The sequence below is a fragment of the Cotesia typhae genome, unplaced genomic scaffold (genome assembly GCF_013202065.1).
Source record: "Cotesia typhae breed Kobodo isofemale line unplaced genomic scaffold, CoteBio_Ctyphae contig_44, whole genome shotgun sequence".
Taxonomy (NCBI): Eukaryota; Metazoa; Arthropoda; class Insecta; order Hymenoptera; family Braconidae; genus Cotesia; species Cotesia typhae.
The window spans coordinates 6488752-6506785 of NW_027423753.1; the positions used below are offsets into that span (position 1 = coordinate 6488752).

General features: G+C 28.3%; 1 protein-coding gene and 1 long non-coding RNA gene across 5 annotated transcripts; one reads left to right on the top strand and one right to left on the bottom strand.

The window, feature by feature from the left end:
- Positions 1 to 11248: 11248 nt before the first annotated feature.
- On the bottom strand, positions 11249 to 13488 carry LOC141528677 (uncharacterized). Of its 3 annotated transcripts, none has more exons than XR_012479431.1 (4): positions 13366 to 13488; positions 12368 to 12916; positions 11553 to 12010; positions 11249 to 11399 (listed from the first exon to the last, which is right to left on the bottom strand). It is a non-coding gene; the product is annotated as an uncharacterized LOC141528677 (long non-coding RNA). The 3 variants fall into 3 exon arrangements; XR_012479430.1 differs by having other exon boundaries at positions 12162 to 12916; XR_012479429.1 differs by having other exon boundaries at positions 11553 to 12916; positions 13366 to 13477.
- LOC141528676 (twisted gastrulation protein homolog 1-A) lies at positions 12693 to 16705 on the top strand. 2 transcript variants are annotated; one of them, XM_074244840.1, is made up of 4 exons: positions 12693 to 12833; positions 14143 to 14377; positions 14454 to 14660; positions 16052 to 16705. In XM_074244840.1, exons 2-4 carry the CDS (start codon positions 14149 to 14151, stop codon positions 16357 to 16359), a joined length of 744 nt encoding a protein of 247 aa, XP_074100941.1. In that variant the 5' UTR covers positions 12693 to 12833; positions 14143 to 14148; the 3' UTR covers positions 16360 to 16705. The 2 variants fall into 2 exon arrangements, with proteins under 2 accessions (XP_074100941.1, XP_074100942.1); XM_074244841.1 differs by lacking the exon at positions 12693 to 12833 and adding an exon at positions 13450 to 13588.
- Positions 16706 to 18034: the final 1329 nt, after the last annotated feature.

The following is an 18034-nucleotide window of genomic DNA, read 5'->3' on the forward strand; positions in this document are numbered from 1 at the left end:
ATGATGGATCGATATCCTCGAAGGTCATGCAGTCGAGCCTCCCACTCTGATATTTAACTGACACAAATTGTCGGTGATAATGACATTTCCGAGTAATTGCAGACTAATAAGGCTGGACACTTAACATTGTTGTCACAAACCAATACTCAGTATTTTTCAGAAAAAAAATGTTTCACACAAAAATACTAATCATGAAAAATGTAAACATTGTTGACATAAAGAGGTCGGATAAGATGAAACCGTCAATATTCGATTATTGCGTATAATATCTATATATATACATATATTCTTATGTATAAGAATGAAGATATTCCCTACTCTTTCCGTTGCAGAGCAATCAGTAAAATTCTTTCTATCACACCATCCATAGATAATGTAGATTTTTCAGACTAGTCAGCCTGATATCCACCTCATACTATACCCTGATAGCCACCTTACCTATAACTTACTGTCAATCTACGTCCGCAATTTGAAGCAAACTTGACGGAAAGAGTTGGCAAAGCGAGCGATTACCTATTAGTTACCTATAACTTACTCTGCAAATAGACGTCAAAACTTACTGTACAAGTATTTCCTTCAAATTGTAGTAAAGTTGAAAGGAAATTTAACTACAAGTTTGATTGTTAACTTGTATTCAAGTTGTGGCCGTAGATTTCTGTCAATTTGCTTACAACTGTTGTTGAGTGAAGAATTACCGCCAACTTGATGTATAAATTAAGCGTAACTGCTGGGAGTCAACACTTACTGAGAAAGCGCTGGCTATCAGGGAAGTTTACTATAAGTTTGCAAATCAACTTGCATATGAGGATGGGCATTTGTGGACTTTACGTTAAATTAACTTAACGATAACTTGTCGCTAACTTATCCTGCAATCACCTAACTACAAGAACTTATAGTATGAGGTGACTATCAGGGAAGTTATATTACAAAATATTTTTTTTCAATTTTGACGTATTTAACATGAACATTTTCAACATTATTATTTATTTTATCGAAGTTAAAAGTTCAATTGAACCATTTTCAGGCAATATGTAATACTTATGCATGTTATTTTATCAAGAATTCTCAATAGATTCTAATGAAATTCGGTATACATATTTCTCGTACAAAAAGCTTGCATGAGCTCTCAAATGAGTGAAATCCTTCAATTATTTCAGAAATAGCAGCTCTTCGAAATGATCGAAATGTATGTAAAAATACGACAAATTTCAAATGTTATTTCATTTCATAAATTTTTTTAGTCGGTTAATATTAAATTATTATAAACTAATTTTTATGGACTAAAATTCATGAACATAAAAACAATTTCTTACACTGATAGAAGGATTTATTAACTATTAATAATTTAATTTATTTAAAGACAATTATTTAATTTATTAAATTATAATAAATATTTTTTAATATTCAATAAATATTTATTTGGGAGGAATGTACATTTATTAATATTTCATAAGGATTTATTACTAATTAACAAATATTTATTAACAGGATAATTATTTTGTTGAGTGAATTTGTTTCGCTTGCAATGTCATATCCCGACTAGAAATTTTAATGTAAGACCTATTGGGTCCTCATTGGGCTGCCTAATAGGGACCCCAAATAGGGATGTCACGCAAAGTCCTATTTGGCCCTCATTGGGAAATTCCTCTCAGGTCCCAATGGGGAAACCCCCATCAGAACCCAATCTAAATTTTTAAAGATAAAATATTATGATCTTCGAAAAGATTAAAAATAATATCGGACTAGATACTCATGTTATGTTAATCATTAGACTATTTAATTTGAATTGAAACAAAATCACTGGTCGGAAAAATCCTTGTCGAGAGTTGGGCTCGAACTTGCGTCCTTAGGGTCCTTAGTCGTTCACGTTACCGATGGTCCAAGCAGGAATGCTGATTAATTCAATCGGTTAACTGACACATTATTCATGCTATGCTCAAGCTTTTACAAATTATTTTTTTTTATTTATTCACTTTTCTGGCGTGAAAATACAATTTTTCTATAAATTAAATAGAAAATTTTAAAATAAAAAAAAAACTTGACTGAAAAATCCAAAAAAATTGAAAGAATCAAAAATAAAATTCCTTAAAACTGTCCGATTTGATTTGGGATCCTCTTTATGCTAACATAAAGAACTTTTATTTTCAAGATTAAAATTTTGTTGAAATGCATATTATTTAAAAAATTTTTTTATATGGATAAAAATTTAATTATGAAAAATACCGATAATGAAAATTTGTTTTCAATTAAAATTTCTTTTCATACTGAGAAAAAAAATTTGGAGTATGAATTTTGTTTCAGCAACATTAAAATGTATTTCAGTCTAAAAACTCAGTATTTGGATTTAATCAGCACAGAAAGAAAAATTGCTTGACTAGAGAACAAAATTCTTGGCTCAAGAAAATTTTTGGGTACCGGAAAGAAGACCGAAGCTTGTTGCTCGAAGTTAAATTTTTTCTCGAAATTCTATTCTTAGTGGAAGTAATTTTTTATTAATTCAAATCATCATAAATACTTGATACAAAAAATTTTTATCGTTGATCAAGATTTTTAGATACCTTAGGAAACAGCGCCACCTAATTCAGCTGAGAAAAAAATCTTCCCATTTGACATGTTAATCAATAAAAATATTAATGAAAATTTACTTCTATCAAGAACTAAATTTTTTGTAGCAAGAGGCAGAATTTTCTTAAAACAAGATTTTCTTGACTTAAATAAATTTTTTTGGATCTAGATATGTATTTCTTGAAGCAAGGGAATTAATTTTGTTGGAATAAGTGAAAATTCTTGTGTCAAAAAAAAAAATTTTTTTTTCAATGTTGGATGAATTTTTTTCTAATTCTTTTCTATTCTCAACAAATAATTTTTATTTTTATTTCTAATTAATTTATGACAAATATATTCTAATAATATAAGCTCACACATCTTTGAGCGATTAATTTTTTATATAAATAAACGACTGCCTAAATTTAAAGATTATTTCTTCATGTATCTACTCACAGTTTGGGTTAACCTAATTGGGTTCTACTACGAGCCCAGTTAGGAAAGCCCATCGATGCAATATTTACATTACGTTGAGAAAATCATCTTCGGTCCCATACAGGTCTCACTTGGGAGAACTTAGCAATTTTATTTTTATTTTTCGTTAGGTTATCCCTCTTAAGTTCCACCCAAGACCTTATTGGGAAAAACTTAATAAAAATTCTTGATTTTACGTTGGGATTTCCCAACTGGGGGCTAATTAGGCCCTTATATGGATTTCCCCATTGGACATGCCTCTTCGGGACCCAATCAGATCCAGATGTATACCCTGGGTAATCCCAAAGTAATTTCTAGTCGGGAGACTGAGCTTCGTAATACTAACTTTTACCGGCACATGCGCAGAAGTACTGAATTCTTCATTTTAATTAAAATACTAGAATACATTTTTTTTAAATTACAACTTTAAAAACATAAAATTAATAAATCATTTGATCTAAAATAATTTTATTAGTCACTTACCGATCACAAATACCATGGAAAAAATAATTTTTCCTCTTTTATTTTCACTCGAAGCATTTAATTTTCACGTTAGGATTGCCCACTGAGGCCCCACACAGATCCCAATTGGGAAAAACTGGTTAAAATTTTTTACTGTTGTTTTGGGAATTCCCAATTAGGTCCCACACAGAGCCTGAATGGGAAAAACTAATTACAAATTAATGAATTATTTCTGAGGATTTCCCAATTGGGAACTGATTGGGCCCTCATAGAAATTTCCCTATTGGGAATGCCTCCTTGGAGCCCAATAGGGTCCAGATATATACTCTGGGTATTCCCGAAGTAATTTCTAGTCGGGATGATATGAAGAATGCTTATAAAAAAAATCATATTTATAAATTATTTGCATTAATTATATTACATCATAATAGCGTTTATTGTAAGATACCAAATTCTATCACAGTTCACAGCTGTCTTTTATATTTTTAAATACTAAAATCGTTAATTTACTTAATGAATTAGTGAATTGAATTATTATAACATGTATTTCAGCTATCGGGTTGTAAAAAGTGTCAAAAGAAAATTTCTATTTTTGCTTTTTATTTTAAATAAATATTTGTTAACAGTTAACAAATGATCATTAACCATTAATAAATATTTATTAATTCCTATGATGTTAAAAAATCATTTATTAACAGTTAATAAAGCTTATTAAATATAAACAAATCCTTATATCAGTATAGCTTAAGAATTTTTATTCTTGACTAAAGATAATTTCATTCTTATAAATTATCTTGTTGCTTTAAGATTAGTGCTCGCTAATCAATTTAATTTAATATTTAATTTTCTATTTTGTTAATGGCAAAAGTCTTAAAAAAATTAAAAAAATAAACTAATTAAATCACTGAAATTAATGAATTTCCCCAATTGTATTTGTCTTTTGGCCATTAATGTCGATCAAATGATACATTTTCAAAATCATGATAATTTTTATTACTATTATCATAACTTTGAAAAATTTATAAAGTTTTAGTCTCTGTTTCATCCTAGAAAGCCTACACGGTAAAATTCTCATCAAACCCCAGCTCACTCTTCTACGACCTGAATTTAGACGTATAAGGTTTAAACAGAGTCTTAAAATTTGAACTAAAGCCCAACTCAATACTGCTCACCCTGACATAAGACGAGTGAGGTTGCAAAAGGTTCTTAAATCAAAGCGGCATATGTCTACATCAAAGAAATCAAGCTCTACTAGGTTGAACTAGAGTTTTAAAATTTCGACTCGGAATAAGTACTATGTTAAATTTGAAGTCAATCAGTTGGATATTTTTAGAGAATTCGTGATGAATGAGTGATAAATTGCTTATATATTGAGAGATTAAAATTTTTCAGGAAATCTAAGTTTAATGGAACCCTTTCGATTGTGGTCAACCACGTTTTGATCAGTCGAGTCGTTCAAAAGTTGTAAAAGGTTTTACACACACGCACATACTGACGTCATCGTGAAATCAGTCAGAATAGCTTCCTAAGACCTCAAAACGTCGAGATCTGATGAAAACTCGATTTTCGAAAATCGAGGTGAAACCAATCTCGGGTTAAAAATACTGATTGAAAAGAATTGAGAAGCGGTCGGTCCATGCAAACTGTATATCTATATATACAAACAAAAAAATTGAAATTATTGAAAAGAATTCGAATTTCATCATTTTTAATTCTTTTCAATCGATATTTTTAAACAGGGATTTAAACAGGGAAAACTTCCCTATTTTTTTGAAAATTTTCAATTTTCTTAGCGAGAAGTTGAAAAAATTGACGTAAAAAATAAAGCATATGATTGGTGCTTTTTACTATAAGTACTAGGGTGTTTCAAAAAAAGACGAATTTTTTTTTTTTCTTTTGGTGTCTAAAAATTGATAGTATGCCTAAAAACAAAAATTTTGGCGCCCATGTGATCTCTTAATATCAATAGTAAGATTTGCCTGTATCCATTTCTTTATTTTCCATTTAAATAACACGGGAAAAATTTTTTTTAATTTTTTAATTTTTATTACTTTGGAACGGTTCATCGTAACAACAATCTGAAAAATGATATTAGTAGGAAATTTTACGCTCTACAAAAAACGTCTGAAGACCAAAGTTCTTCAGATTAACGGCTTCAAAGATATCCGCGGTTAAAGATAACACTAATAAAAAATTTCAAATATTTTCCAATAAAATTACAAAAAAAAATATCACATGCTATATTTTTATTATTTTTTATGTTAAATTACTTTAATTCCCTTAACCTGAGACTGTAAACTTTTTTTTTTTACTAATTAATTCAATACTTAACTCACGAAATGCACTAATATATAAATATAAACGTTAAAAATGTCACATAAATGATTTTTTGGTCTTTCTTATAACAAATTTATTTTATATTTTATAAAATTTATAAATTTTTGTAAGAGGAAAATGTAAAGTTCCTTATTACACAAACTCACCAAACACTCATCATTGCATATTATTCAAAATAATATGAAAATTCTGTAAATACGTTAAATCAATTAAATCTACTATAAAACTTGATCAAATGTTTTTTATTTGAAAAATATCAACAGAGCTTTATTTAGCTCTGTCGGTACAGAGTATTATACTAATTTAATTTGAGTGTTGTAGCTAATAAGCTCTGTGTTGGTAAGCCTGGTTGTTCGGTACTAACTTCATTTAGTTGATTTGCTCTCAACGCTTTACTATATCTTCTCGTCATTGTCTTTGTTCATTGATACTGACTGTTTTTTCAATCCGTTATATTATTAATTTAATTAGTTGAAATGTATTAGTTATAAATTTTGTGACCATAATGGTGAAAACAGTGTACTTGATTGGTGACGTGTTAAGTGAATTAGTTGGAAAAAAATTACCCTCTCTGAAAGAGGTTATGTCGCTTTTATTTTATTATCTTGATACGAAAAATTTTTCAGTTAAAGAAAGTATATCAATCACTATCAACAAAGTTTTTGAAATTTGGTGTGCGGCACAAATCCCGACAAGAGAGAAAAGATCTGCTTTTTGAAACTAATCTCAAATCACAATCGATGGAAGAATTTACAAAAAAACCGTAAAATGAAAAAGTCAAAGTCTCAAAAAAAAAAAAGGAATCCGTTTTTCAGGATGAATTAAATAAACTATTTGATGTAGCTCATGCGGATGTTTTAAATATACTGGACAAAGAAAAAAGATTATTTTATTTGGGACAAAAATCTTCCAGTCGACGTGGTTTTATTTCATATAATTCTCAACCAATTTTAGAAGATGTCGAAGACATGGATGTTGATATCAGCAATTATGATAATAATAACAATAGTAGTGATAATAATAGTGAAGAGAACATTGATAGCAATGATAAAAACTATAATAATAATGGTAATGATAGTAATAATAATGTCGGAGAGTTTGATAACGACAATGTCAACTATTATTGTGCAGTTGAGACTGATGATGTTGCTAATCATAAAATATCAAGTCATCCATCTCAATTATCCCAGAAATCTTTGGAAAGTAATACTTCTCGTATAATCTCTGATTATGAAGATGAAATGCCAAAACAACAAGTTCCAAAAATTGATATAATGACACCAGAACTTGCTGCGGCTTTGGATAGAGCTAACGTGACTAGTAGGATGGCGACTTACATTATTGCTGCTTTATTATCTAGCTTGAACATTGATTGTGCAAGCGTAAACTTTAGTCATGTGACTATTCACCGAGCAAGGGAAAAATTCCGGAAAGAAGCGGCGTTAAATCTGAAGACTAATCTGGAAACTGACAATTATGTACTACATTTTGATGGAAAACTGTTATCAGATATTACAGGTACAGAACAAGTTGACCGGCTTCCGATTATTTTAGTTCCTAAACTAGAATCTGGGACTGGACAAAACCAAGCTTCGGCTATTATTAAATCAGTAAAACAATGGGATATTAATACTGACAACATCAAAGCATTGTGTTCTGATACTACGGCGTCAAATACGGGTAAATAATTTATTAATAAAAAAAATATATCATGGTTGATTACTGTAATGTTTAAATGCTAAATCAAATCAGATTTTTAGTATTAACCATTAATTTCCAAGTTATGAGTTATTTTTTTTTTCAAATTGAAAAGATTTCTCCGTACTACTCTAAAAAATCGATACTTCACTAGCAATTCTGATTTTATTTTTTCAGGAATCAGAAATGGTGCGTGTGTATTAGTAGAAAAGGCTCTTAGTAGAAAACTGTTGTACTTGCCATGCCGACACCATATTTTTGAAATTGTTCTTCGAAGTGCATTTAAAGTATACTGGCCTGCTTCGTGTGGCCCAAACGTTCCAATTTATCAGAGATTTAAAAAGAAGTGGGATGAAATTGACCAATCAAACTTTACGGCTGGTATTTGTGACAAAAAGTTTTGGAAGTAATAACACCAATCAAAGATGAGATTTTGAAATTCGTTAATAATCAAATAGAAGTAAAATTTTTTAATCCAGCGCTGAAGAATTATTAACTGACGTTAAAGTGGAAAAGAAAAATGTATAAAGTTCAGTATAATTGAGGAGCTGATTTTCAAAAGGGTATCTTTTCATATTTTAAAATACCAGTTTTCTGAACTTTTAAATACTAATTACTTTGAGAATTATGAACATTTATAAATGAAAATCGAATTGCAGCTTCATAACCGATTGCACTTTATAGCTAAATTAAAAAAGTTCAATACAAATATTTATAATTGAAGATAACTAGTTTTTGTCTCGATTAATCAAAAATCAAAAGATACCCTTTTGAAAATAAGCTCCTCAATTATCAATTTTACTCTGATTAATTAACTTGCCGTCGTGATTAAAAATATTGAAAATCAGTTTCACATGACTGTTATACTTTCAATCATCTTTAACGATTAAAATTGCATTTGTAAAATATTTTACAACTTTTACCTCACATCAGTTAATAATAATTAGTCTTCTCAACTTTGAAATTGCGATATAATCAATTTCATTTTGACTTATAACTTTTTTGTAGATGGATCATTGTCGAGACGATTACCGTGAACTTCTGGAATTATCATTAATATTTTTGGGTACTACTACCACAAATATTACATTTAAGCATCCTGGACCGGTCCATCATGCAAGGTGGATGGCTAAAGCAATATATAGTTTAAAAATTTTTTTATTCAGAAATGAATTTCATCTTACTAAATCGGAAATAGATGGATTACGAGAACTTTGTTTATTTATCATAATATTCTATTTAAAAGCTTGGTTCACTGCGCCGTGTGCTATAACAGCACCTAATAATGATTTAACTTTGATTAAAGAATTAATTTCATATGAAAGATTTAATAATAGTCTTTCACAGACATGCTCACAAAAATTAGCCGATCACTTGTGGTATTTAAACAATGAGCTGTCTGTTTTATCTCTCTTTGATAAAAATGTTTCAGTTGGAACAAAAAAAAGAATAGTTCATCCTTGTATAAAATTGAGATGAAATGTATGTGGCATCAAACTATTCGTAACGTGATTGGTCGAATATATCATGAGCATGAAAATATATGTAAACGCTATAGTAAGGCGCGCGCAAATTTGAATTCTAGTGCTCTTAAAAACTGTAAAGCCAATGAAACTACAACAAATCGCTTTATAATAGATAAGAAAAATTTAGAGTCATTATTAAATAAAGATCTTAGTCAATTTGTGTCTATGAGATCGATTAATATATTTGAATCGTTTGATTTGTCGTATGAGTTCATTGATGAGGATGTTACTTTGTGGCCTCAGAATCCGAATTTCTTAGAAAACTTGGAGTATTTCGGGAAACTTCAAGTTGTGAATGATGTAGCAGAACGCGGCGTAGCATTGATAGAGCAGTATAATCGATGCTTAACGAAAGATGAAGAACAGCTTCAATATTTGTTGGAAATAGTGACAGAACATAGAAAACAATATCCTAATTGCAATAAAAGTAATTTTATAAAACTGTAATATTTTAAAGTTGAAAAATTGTTGTAACAAGTTGTAAATATAGTTTTTTGTTATAAAGAATTAATTGTTCAATTAAATTTCTTAATATTTCGTAAAAAAAAAAAAATACATTTGTTATAAAAGAGACCAAAAAATCATTTATAAGATATTTTTAACGTTTATATTTATATATTAGTGCATTTCGTGAGTTAAGTATTGAATTAATTAGTAAAAAAAAAAAGTTTACAGTCTCAGGTTAACGGAATTGAAGTAATTTAACATAAAAAATAATAAAAATATAGCATATGATATTTTTTTTGTAGTTTTATTGGAAAATATTATAATTTTTTTATTAGTGTTATCTTTGACCGCGGATATCTTTGAAGCCGTTAATCTGAGGAACTTTGGTCTTCAGACATTTTTTGTAGAGCGTAAAATTTCCTACAAATATCATTTTTCAGATTGTTGTTACGATGAACCGTTCCAAAGTAATAAAAATTAAAAAATTAAAAAAATTTTTCCCGTGTTATTTAAATGGAAAATAAAGAAATGGATACAGGCAAATCTTACTATTGATATTAAGAGCTCACATGGGTGCCAAAATTTTTGTTTTTAGGTATACTATCAATTTTTAGACACCAAAAGAAAAAAAAAAAAATTCGTCTTTTTTTAAAACACCCTAATACATATATGCTTTAAGTATACTCTGAATTCTATTGTGATGAGATGCTTCCGCCGTTGAAAAATATACCTGTGCGTAGAATCTTTTGTAGATCTTTTACTTGTAGACAATCCCATCAAAACCAAATGAACAAGAGTTCTCATATCTAATGACCCATCTCTTAATCATCTCTTATTTCTCTTCCGCTCATCGAAAATGGAAATTCAACTGTTTATCCCCACTTTTTTACTAACATCACTTTACAAGCTTGTAGAAAAAATTTCAGAAGCGACTTTTAAGGAGATCATTTTTATTCTAATTTCTTTTTCTTATTCTTGAATAAATATGCCTCATTCATTATTATTTACGAATTCATAATTAATATCCACGGTAGATAAATAATTAATTAAATTAGAAGTAGAGGGATGATAAAACAGAATCGAAAAAGCAGAACAAAATAATCCAAGAACTTAGTTAAAAATTTTTTCTCCGGTTTTTTTGGGCGTACCTCCTTTTACCGGTAAGAAATGTCTTACTGGTGAAAAAAGAGGATTTAGCATTTTTAAGTTCCGAGGGTTTTGATTTTCAGTAATCTCATTTTGACATATTTTCTCTCTCATATATTGACTAATATACTTGTATTTTATCAAGTAAACTTAAAAAGTATACTTAAAGTTAAAATTTTTAATGATTAAACTCTATTTATTTTTTCGCTAATAATTAAATGAATTACATACTCACTGTTCAATTATCTATAATTGAGAAAACCAGGAAAATGTTATCTCTGACGTATTTATGTGATAAAATGGGTTTTTAAAGTTAAATTTGCGATAATTATGAAGGCCTTAACCTGAATTTGTGATTTTTTTTATAGTTTTATGTGTTTTTCAACGATATCTAATTTGTTATTTCAAGTTTTCGAAGTAGTTCTAAAATGATTAAAATTTTGCGCTGTATAAAATTTGCTGTTTTTTAATATTGTTTACACGATATACGTAAATGTGATTAGATAACAAATTTTAAACAGTATAAAAAGAATTCATGAAGGAAAGTACTATAAAATGAAATGGAATGAAAAATAAATTGTAAATAATGAATTTTCTTGTAAATAAAACAATGGATTACTTTATTTTTCATTTTTTTGTTAATTTCCGTTATAGATAATCGATCTAATGCAGTGAAAACATACTTCGCTAAACTATTTGATGTTACAAATTTTGTATTAAAAATAATTTAAAGCCGTATTGACATGCTATGGATGGTTTTGGAACCTGAAAAAAACAAAGTTAAATATCTACTTGAAAAAAATATATATATATATATATATATATATATATATATATATATATATATATATATATATATATATATATATATATATATATATATATATATATTTCTAATGAATCATCATTCTGTATTACCATGCAAAATTATAGCTATGAGAAACCATGAGAAAGTTTTTTATCTTTCCGGTGGGTCTCCTTTAGACCACCCACGACCCAGGAGTTTTACTCTAAAAAAACCAACATTAATTTTAATTTTTAATAAACAAAAATAATTTTATAATTAAATAAGAATTGGCAGTCTTATATACGATAAATAAAGGAAGAATCTTAAATACTTAAGCACTTAAATACTTGAACACGTCGTTAAACTTGGCGAATTGCAGTAGGAGGTAAATGAGAGGTTTCACGCGTATACGTCATTATACTTCCTTTTAACATCACCTACTTTATTTATTACATATGTAATAATATATCTTTATCTTACAAAAATGAACTCTCATTTTCTTCAGTATTTTCTTCATCAGTCATATATCATAACTCATAATGTATAACATTTAATACTATTTTTCTAAGTAATAAATCGCTGATCAACCCTGTGAAAAACAAAACACAAATATTTTAATATATATTATAATTTAAGTAAATATGTTAACTGTTAATGAATTAACAAAGAGACAAGCATAGCCAATGAATTAGCTAAGCCAATATTATTATTTGATTTTAAAAATCCTAGACACTTAATACCAAGTCTAAATCTCGTTTCACATAACACCAGAATGTGTGGAAGGGAAGATTCAGGTAAAAACTAAAAAAAAAAAAAAACTAAACAAACAAAAAAAAAGTCAAAAACCAGTCTCATGCACTCTTAGTAGTAGTTGCCCGCGAACGTGAGCTCTCTCTTTTTCTCATGCGCAATCGTATCTCCTTCAACTTCACCACCTCTACTCTACCTTCTTCTCTTCAATCTTAATACCCAGATCCTCTCTCTTCCATTGCTACCATCCGCTTGTTCCAACTCCAACAGTGTTCCTTCATCTCCAATGAGAGACGCTTACTGATATGTCACGAAATTTTATTAGTTTAAAATTTTTCATCTAAAACAATATAATATCATTTATTGCTAATCTTATTTTTTTCCCATTTATTTCAACATTACAATTTGTGTCCAGTGTTTTTTCAAGTTGTTTGCTTTTGTGATTATTGTCATCTAAAAAAAAATGATAACTTTGAAAGACCATAAAAAATAAAGTAAATGGTATTATTGATATTGATTGAGACAAAATATGACTCGTGGTTTTTCAAGTCGCAACACGAACCGGTTGCACTCTCTTAAAATAGTTTCCCTGGTGTAGGTAACTGGCTTTTTATATGAGAAGCTATTCAATTTAAACATCAATATTTAATATTTATATAAAGGTAAAATATTTATTGACTCAGTTTTTTATCGTCAGAAATACTTGATCTTCGAAAATTTCCGTCTATGTTTTCTTCTCCGTCAACTACAAAAACATTTCGTTTTCAATATAATAATAATAATAATAATAATAATAATAATAATAATAATAATAATTTTTTAATTATAATCATTGATCTCAAAATAAAGAAAAATTTTCCAGAACATTTTATTAAAGATTCTATTTATGGAAAAAAAAAATTTTTATTCCAATGATAAACTGAATGCTAATATAAATTATAAAAAGATGTTGTGAATTGTTTAAGTTATTTAATTGCCTTAGGGCAAAGATCGTGTTTAGATTGATCTCTCTTGGTTTTATGTTTCTGTCTTTTTGAATGCATATAAACATTTTCATTTATTCCAATGCTATTTTAATTTATTATTTACAATCCTTTTAATTAATAATTTAAATCCTATGAATAAAACATTCGATGTTTTAAATTTTTATTTTGTTCTTCTTTTCAAAGAATTGAGATATTTTTAATTAATTACCTGGAAAGTAAACAAAGTTTATTTCAATATACTTGTGGATGAGCTCTTAGAAGGGTCCTTTCACGAGAAGTGGGGATGAAGGTAATACGATATAGATGTTTAGAGGTCCTAAAATTCCGATGCAGTAAGTCTTTAGTTTTTACTCTCGGGGTCCTCTAAGAAAATTTTGATTATTCTCAAGTCCAGCGTAACAATTTATGAATGTAAATTTTGAAAAAAATTTGTAAGTTTCATTTTAAATAAGAACGATTTATTTTTTTTTTCAATTATGACTTTCCTTTCAAATAATAATAATTCTAATGTGCAATATGTATATTTATTATTATAAATGTGATACGTCGCATATTCTTGAATGTATAAATAGATCACGAATATATAGTTGATTAGAAAGTAAACATATTGAAATTTGTTGGTAAAAAGTAATAAGCAAAACATGTATTATGATTATTAATTTTGAACAAACAAATTTTTAGTATTAATCACAAAATAAGTAGGTTTTTATGATAAAGTAAATGATTAATTTAGAATGTGACCTCGGAAATGTACAAGACAAAGAATCGTGCTTCTCGTTAAATTTTTGTCGGATATTATGTACGCTCTTTATAAAATTAACTTCCTACCGCGTATGTGTTAATAAACACCAATGTAAGATGTTTGTAGGAAAGAAGAAGACGCCTAATGTTAAAAAAAGAACAAATTAAATAAATTTCTATCTACACACACTGTCAACTGATTAATTAAATTTTTAAAAATAACAGTCATTATTTTTGCTCACAGGACACGATGACTTGGTCGCAGAATTTAATTCTGATGGGAACCACGACGATTATTATGATTATCGGTATGACTGCCGTGAGTTTTACTGCAGCATGCAACGAAGCCATTTGTGCAAGTGTCGTGAGCAAATGTATGCTTACACAGAGTTGCAAGTGTGACCTCGTCACCTGCACTTGCTGTAAGGAATGCTTCTCATGTTTATCTTACCTCTATGATGAATGCTGCTCCTGTGTTGGTATGTTAATTTTGTTTTAATTTCTGTTTTTTTTCTTCTTTATTTATAATTAATTTTTAACTGTTATTTTTTTAAGATTTATGTCCAAAACCGAATATAACCGACAATCCTCTGAGTAAAAAATCACACGTGGAAGATTTTGCTGAACCTGTGCCAGGACTTTTTCAAGCACTCACTGCTGAACCTGATCCACATGAAAGATGGATCACTTTTACTTATCCAGTTGACTTTGATGTCTCTTTATTCCAGCCTAAATCTGAGAAAGAAATAAATTATCAAATGCGTAAGTACATACATCATTTTTTCATTTTTTATAGTCAGACATAAAGGAAATAATGGAAACTGATGCTTGAGAATGTAGCCATAATAGTTTTAATGAGTTAAAACTGAATTACGCCTGAATGATTACTGTATTTTGATGTTTTGAGTTCGCTAAAGTATTTTTTTAATAAACTTTATCAAGATATTGAATTGAAGTTAATCCCGTTACAATGTTGAAAAATTCTCTAACTTTCACAACCTGTTCACTGATCAAATTGCATCCATATTTAAAAATTAAAGAATTGTGTCTATCAATACCGATTTTAGATTCATTTCAAATCTAGCCAAACTCAATTGTTCTAAAAATTCTAAAAAATATTAAAATAATACTTTATATATATATATATATATATATATATATATATATATATATATATATATATATATATATATATATATATATATATATATATATATATATATGTTGTTGAAAGATGTACAATAATTTTACAAGACTATGTTGAAATTTAATCTGAAGGATCGAGTTCTTTAAGTGTAATTCTTTATTTTTTTTTAACATATTGATAAGATAACAAATCATAAATTCAAAATGTTACGACAATGAGCTTTCACAAATTTAAAGGAATTGATTTTATTTTGCCAACTTTTGTTATAAAATTATCAAACGTGACATTCAATTAACCTTGCTTCGGTACACTGTAAATCCAAGTGTTTTAAAAGTGACTACAATGCTTCAAGATAGGAACGAAACACTTTATGTATGTTTTTTTAAAACACTTGGATTTCCAGTGTAAAATTACAGTAAGAGATACAATTATACTAGCACTGTAATTTTACTTTAAAAAGTCAGTAGTTCAGTTCAAATTTGTAAAAAATTTCACATAGAAGTTTGTGATTGTTTATAAAACTTGTAGTGATTACTGTAATTTGTCAACTGCTCTTCTTTGTGCAGTAATTAATAAATACGTGTGTTCTTATGTGTTTGAAAAAATACTAATGAATGACTATTTTTTTGAGCAAATTACAACTTTAACTTACTTGTTCCATACCATAACTTTTACTTCTATTGTAATTATTAGTATAAGTTATCAAAAATTTATCAACCTCATCATGCATGAAGTAACCTTTGGTTGATTTCTCTCTATCTTTTTTTACATTGATAGTTGTACATTAAAATTGATTCATTGATATAAAAATTTTTAAATTAATTAAAACAATTTTAAAGATGTACTTTATTTTGTATTGACGATATTTAAGTTTTGTTTATTGGACCCAAAATAATTTTAGCCAATAGTAAAAGTGTACAGCTCTCATCTTTTTTTTTTCTTTTTTGACAGTCAAAATTTTGAAATTCAATTAACATCTAATAAAATATTTGCACTTTATTACTAGAAACTGTCGAAGATGAAGTTCATCACCCATTGAAGCCAAATGTAATGACCGTGAATTGTACAGTAGCTTATATGGCTCAGTGCAATTCATGGAATAAGTGCCAAGCATCTTGCCAAAGCATGGGAGCAACGAGTTATAGATGGTTTCATGACGGTTGCTGTGAATGTATCGGTGACACGTGCATCAATTACGGAATAAACGAGTCACGATGTCTTCATTGTCCTGCTGATAAAGAAGGTGATGAGCTCAAAGATCAATATGATGATTATGCACAAGATGATGAAGATCTGAGTGAAGAACTCGATTGAACTAAGTTCAATATTGAAATCGTATTCTTTAAATGTGAATTTCTCTTTTTAAGAATAATTGTATAATATTTTATGTGACCTGCAAGTTATATACTTATATCTACGTTTATCTTTACTTACATACTACGATTATATCATCTTCATCTTTAAGTTCCCAATAAAATCATTTTATGTAATTAATAACATTTAGAACTATGTAAATCATCTTCTCATTATATTTTCTTTATAGTTTTAATTCATTATTAATAAATTAAATACGTTCAGAAATCTGGAATTTAGTCAAAAAATTATTAGATATTCTCAGATTTATATTTATAGATTCTAAATACATCATGTAACAAAACAAGATATGAATTTTATTATATTTTTCAAAAACGTATCGACGTTCTACTTAACAAATTATCTAATTTCATATTTTATAAAGTGATTATTTGAAATTTTTTGGTGGTAATAATCAATACATATATTATACAATATTATTTCAGTAACCGAGACAAGAATATTATACATATACTAGATATCGAATGATTCTTAGATTAAAAAGAATTTTTTTAATTTACTTTTTAATGTATACATTGGAGTTAAGAAAAATATTTTTTCCAAAAGAAAAATATTAAGGGGGAAAGCCAATGTGACGGCCAAAAGAATAGGTGACTTATGGAATTTTTTTGACTGGAAAAATAAAGACATTTGGGGATCAGGTTTTTTTTTTTGTTCTATTAAGTATACATTGAAGATTAATATCCTGAATTTTCATTAAGAAATTTGTATGAATGTGGTTATTGTTGCCCGTAGCCAGATTTTTTTTATTTTCATTTAAAAAAAATGGCAACTGATTGAAATTTTTTTCACATTTCAACTCTTTTATTTTGGATTCAAACAGCGTTAAAAAATCTTAAAAATCAAAATTTTCAAAATCGGTTATGTGCAACCTTAGTCACTGCAAAGACGAGCAAAACAAAATAAATTTTTAAAAAATTGGTTGACATTAGTTAGAGTTATCGATACCACCAGTTTGAAAAAAGTCGTTTTGAGCAAAGCACATTCGAAGTTTTAGTCTATTTTACTTTACGTAACTCTCAATCATGTATCTCATGAAATATCTACACTCCAATTAAATCATCGAGTCCTAGGCCCTATGAAGGTTCTTGCTCTTCATCTCCAGTGGCGTTCATGACTTTTTTAATCATTTTATTAACTGTCTCAATTCGTATTTGAGCGGATCTGACATTTTCGTCGGATATAACGGATATAAGACTCATGTTATCAACATCGATTTCAGCAAAGCTTTTGACAGAGTAGGACATGATAACAACTTGCTAAGGAAGTTGGAAAACTATGGTGAACATGATAATGGACTCAGCTGTCTGTGATCTTACCTAACTGGTAGACACTTGTAAGTCAGAGTTAATGGACACCTGTCAGACGAATACAAGGTTAAATTTTGAATCCACAGGGGTCGCATTTGGGCCCTCTTCTTGTTAACATTTTTGTCAACAACATTGGGAAAGAACTTGAATCGGACTTTAAACTTTATGCAGATGACCTGAAAATATACAAATGATAGCGAGCAAACTTCACTGTGAGATCGTAAAGCATGACATTGACATACTAGCTGTGTGGTGAATAAAGAACAAACTAGACCTCAATGTCAAGAAATGTGCAGTTTTATCTT

Coding starts and splice junctions, on each gene's coding strand:
- LOC141528676 (XM_074244840.1), top strand. CDS start 14,149: ATGACTTGGTCGCAGAATTTAATTCTGATGGGAACCACGACGATTATT. Junction 14,378..14,453: donor TGAATGCTGCTCCTGTGTTG/GTATGTTAATTT, acceptor TATTTTTTTAAG/ATTTATGTCCAAAACCGAAT. Junction 14,661..16,051: donor AGAAATAAATTATCAAATGC/GTAAGTACATAC, acceptor CTTTATTACTAG/AAACTGTCGAAGATGAAGTT.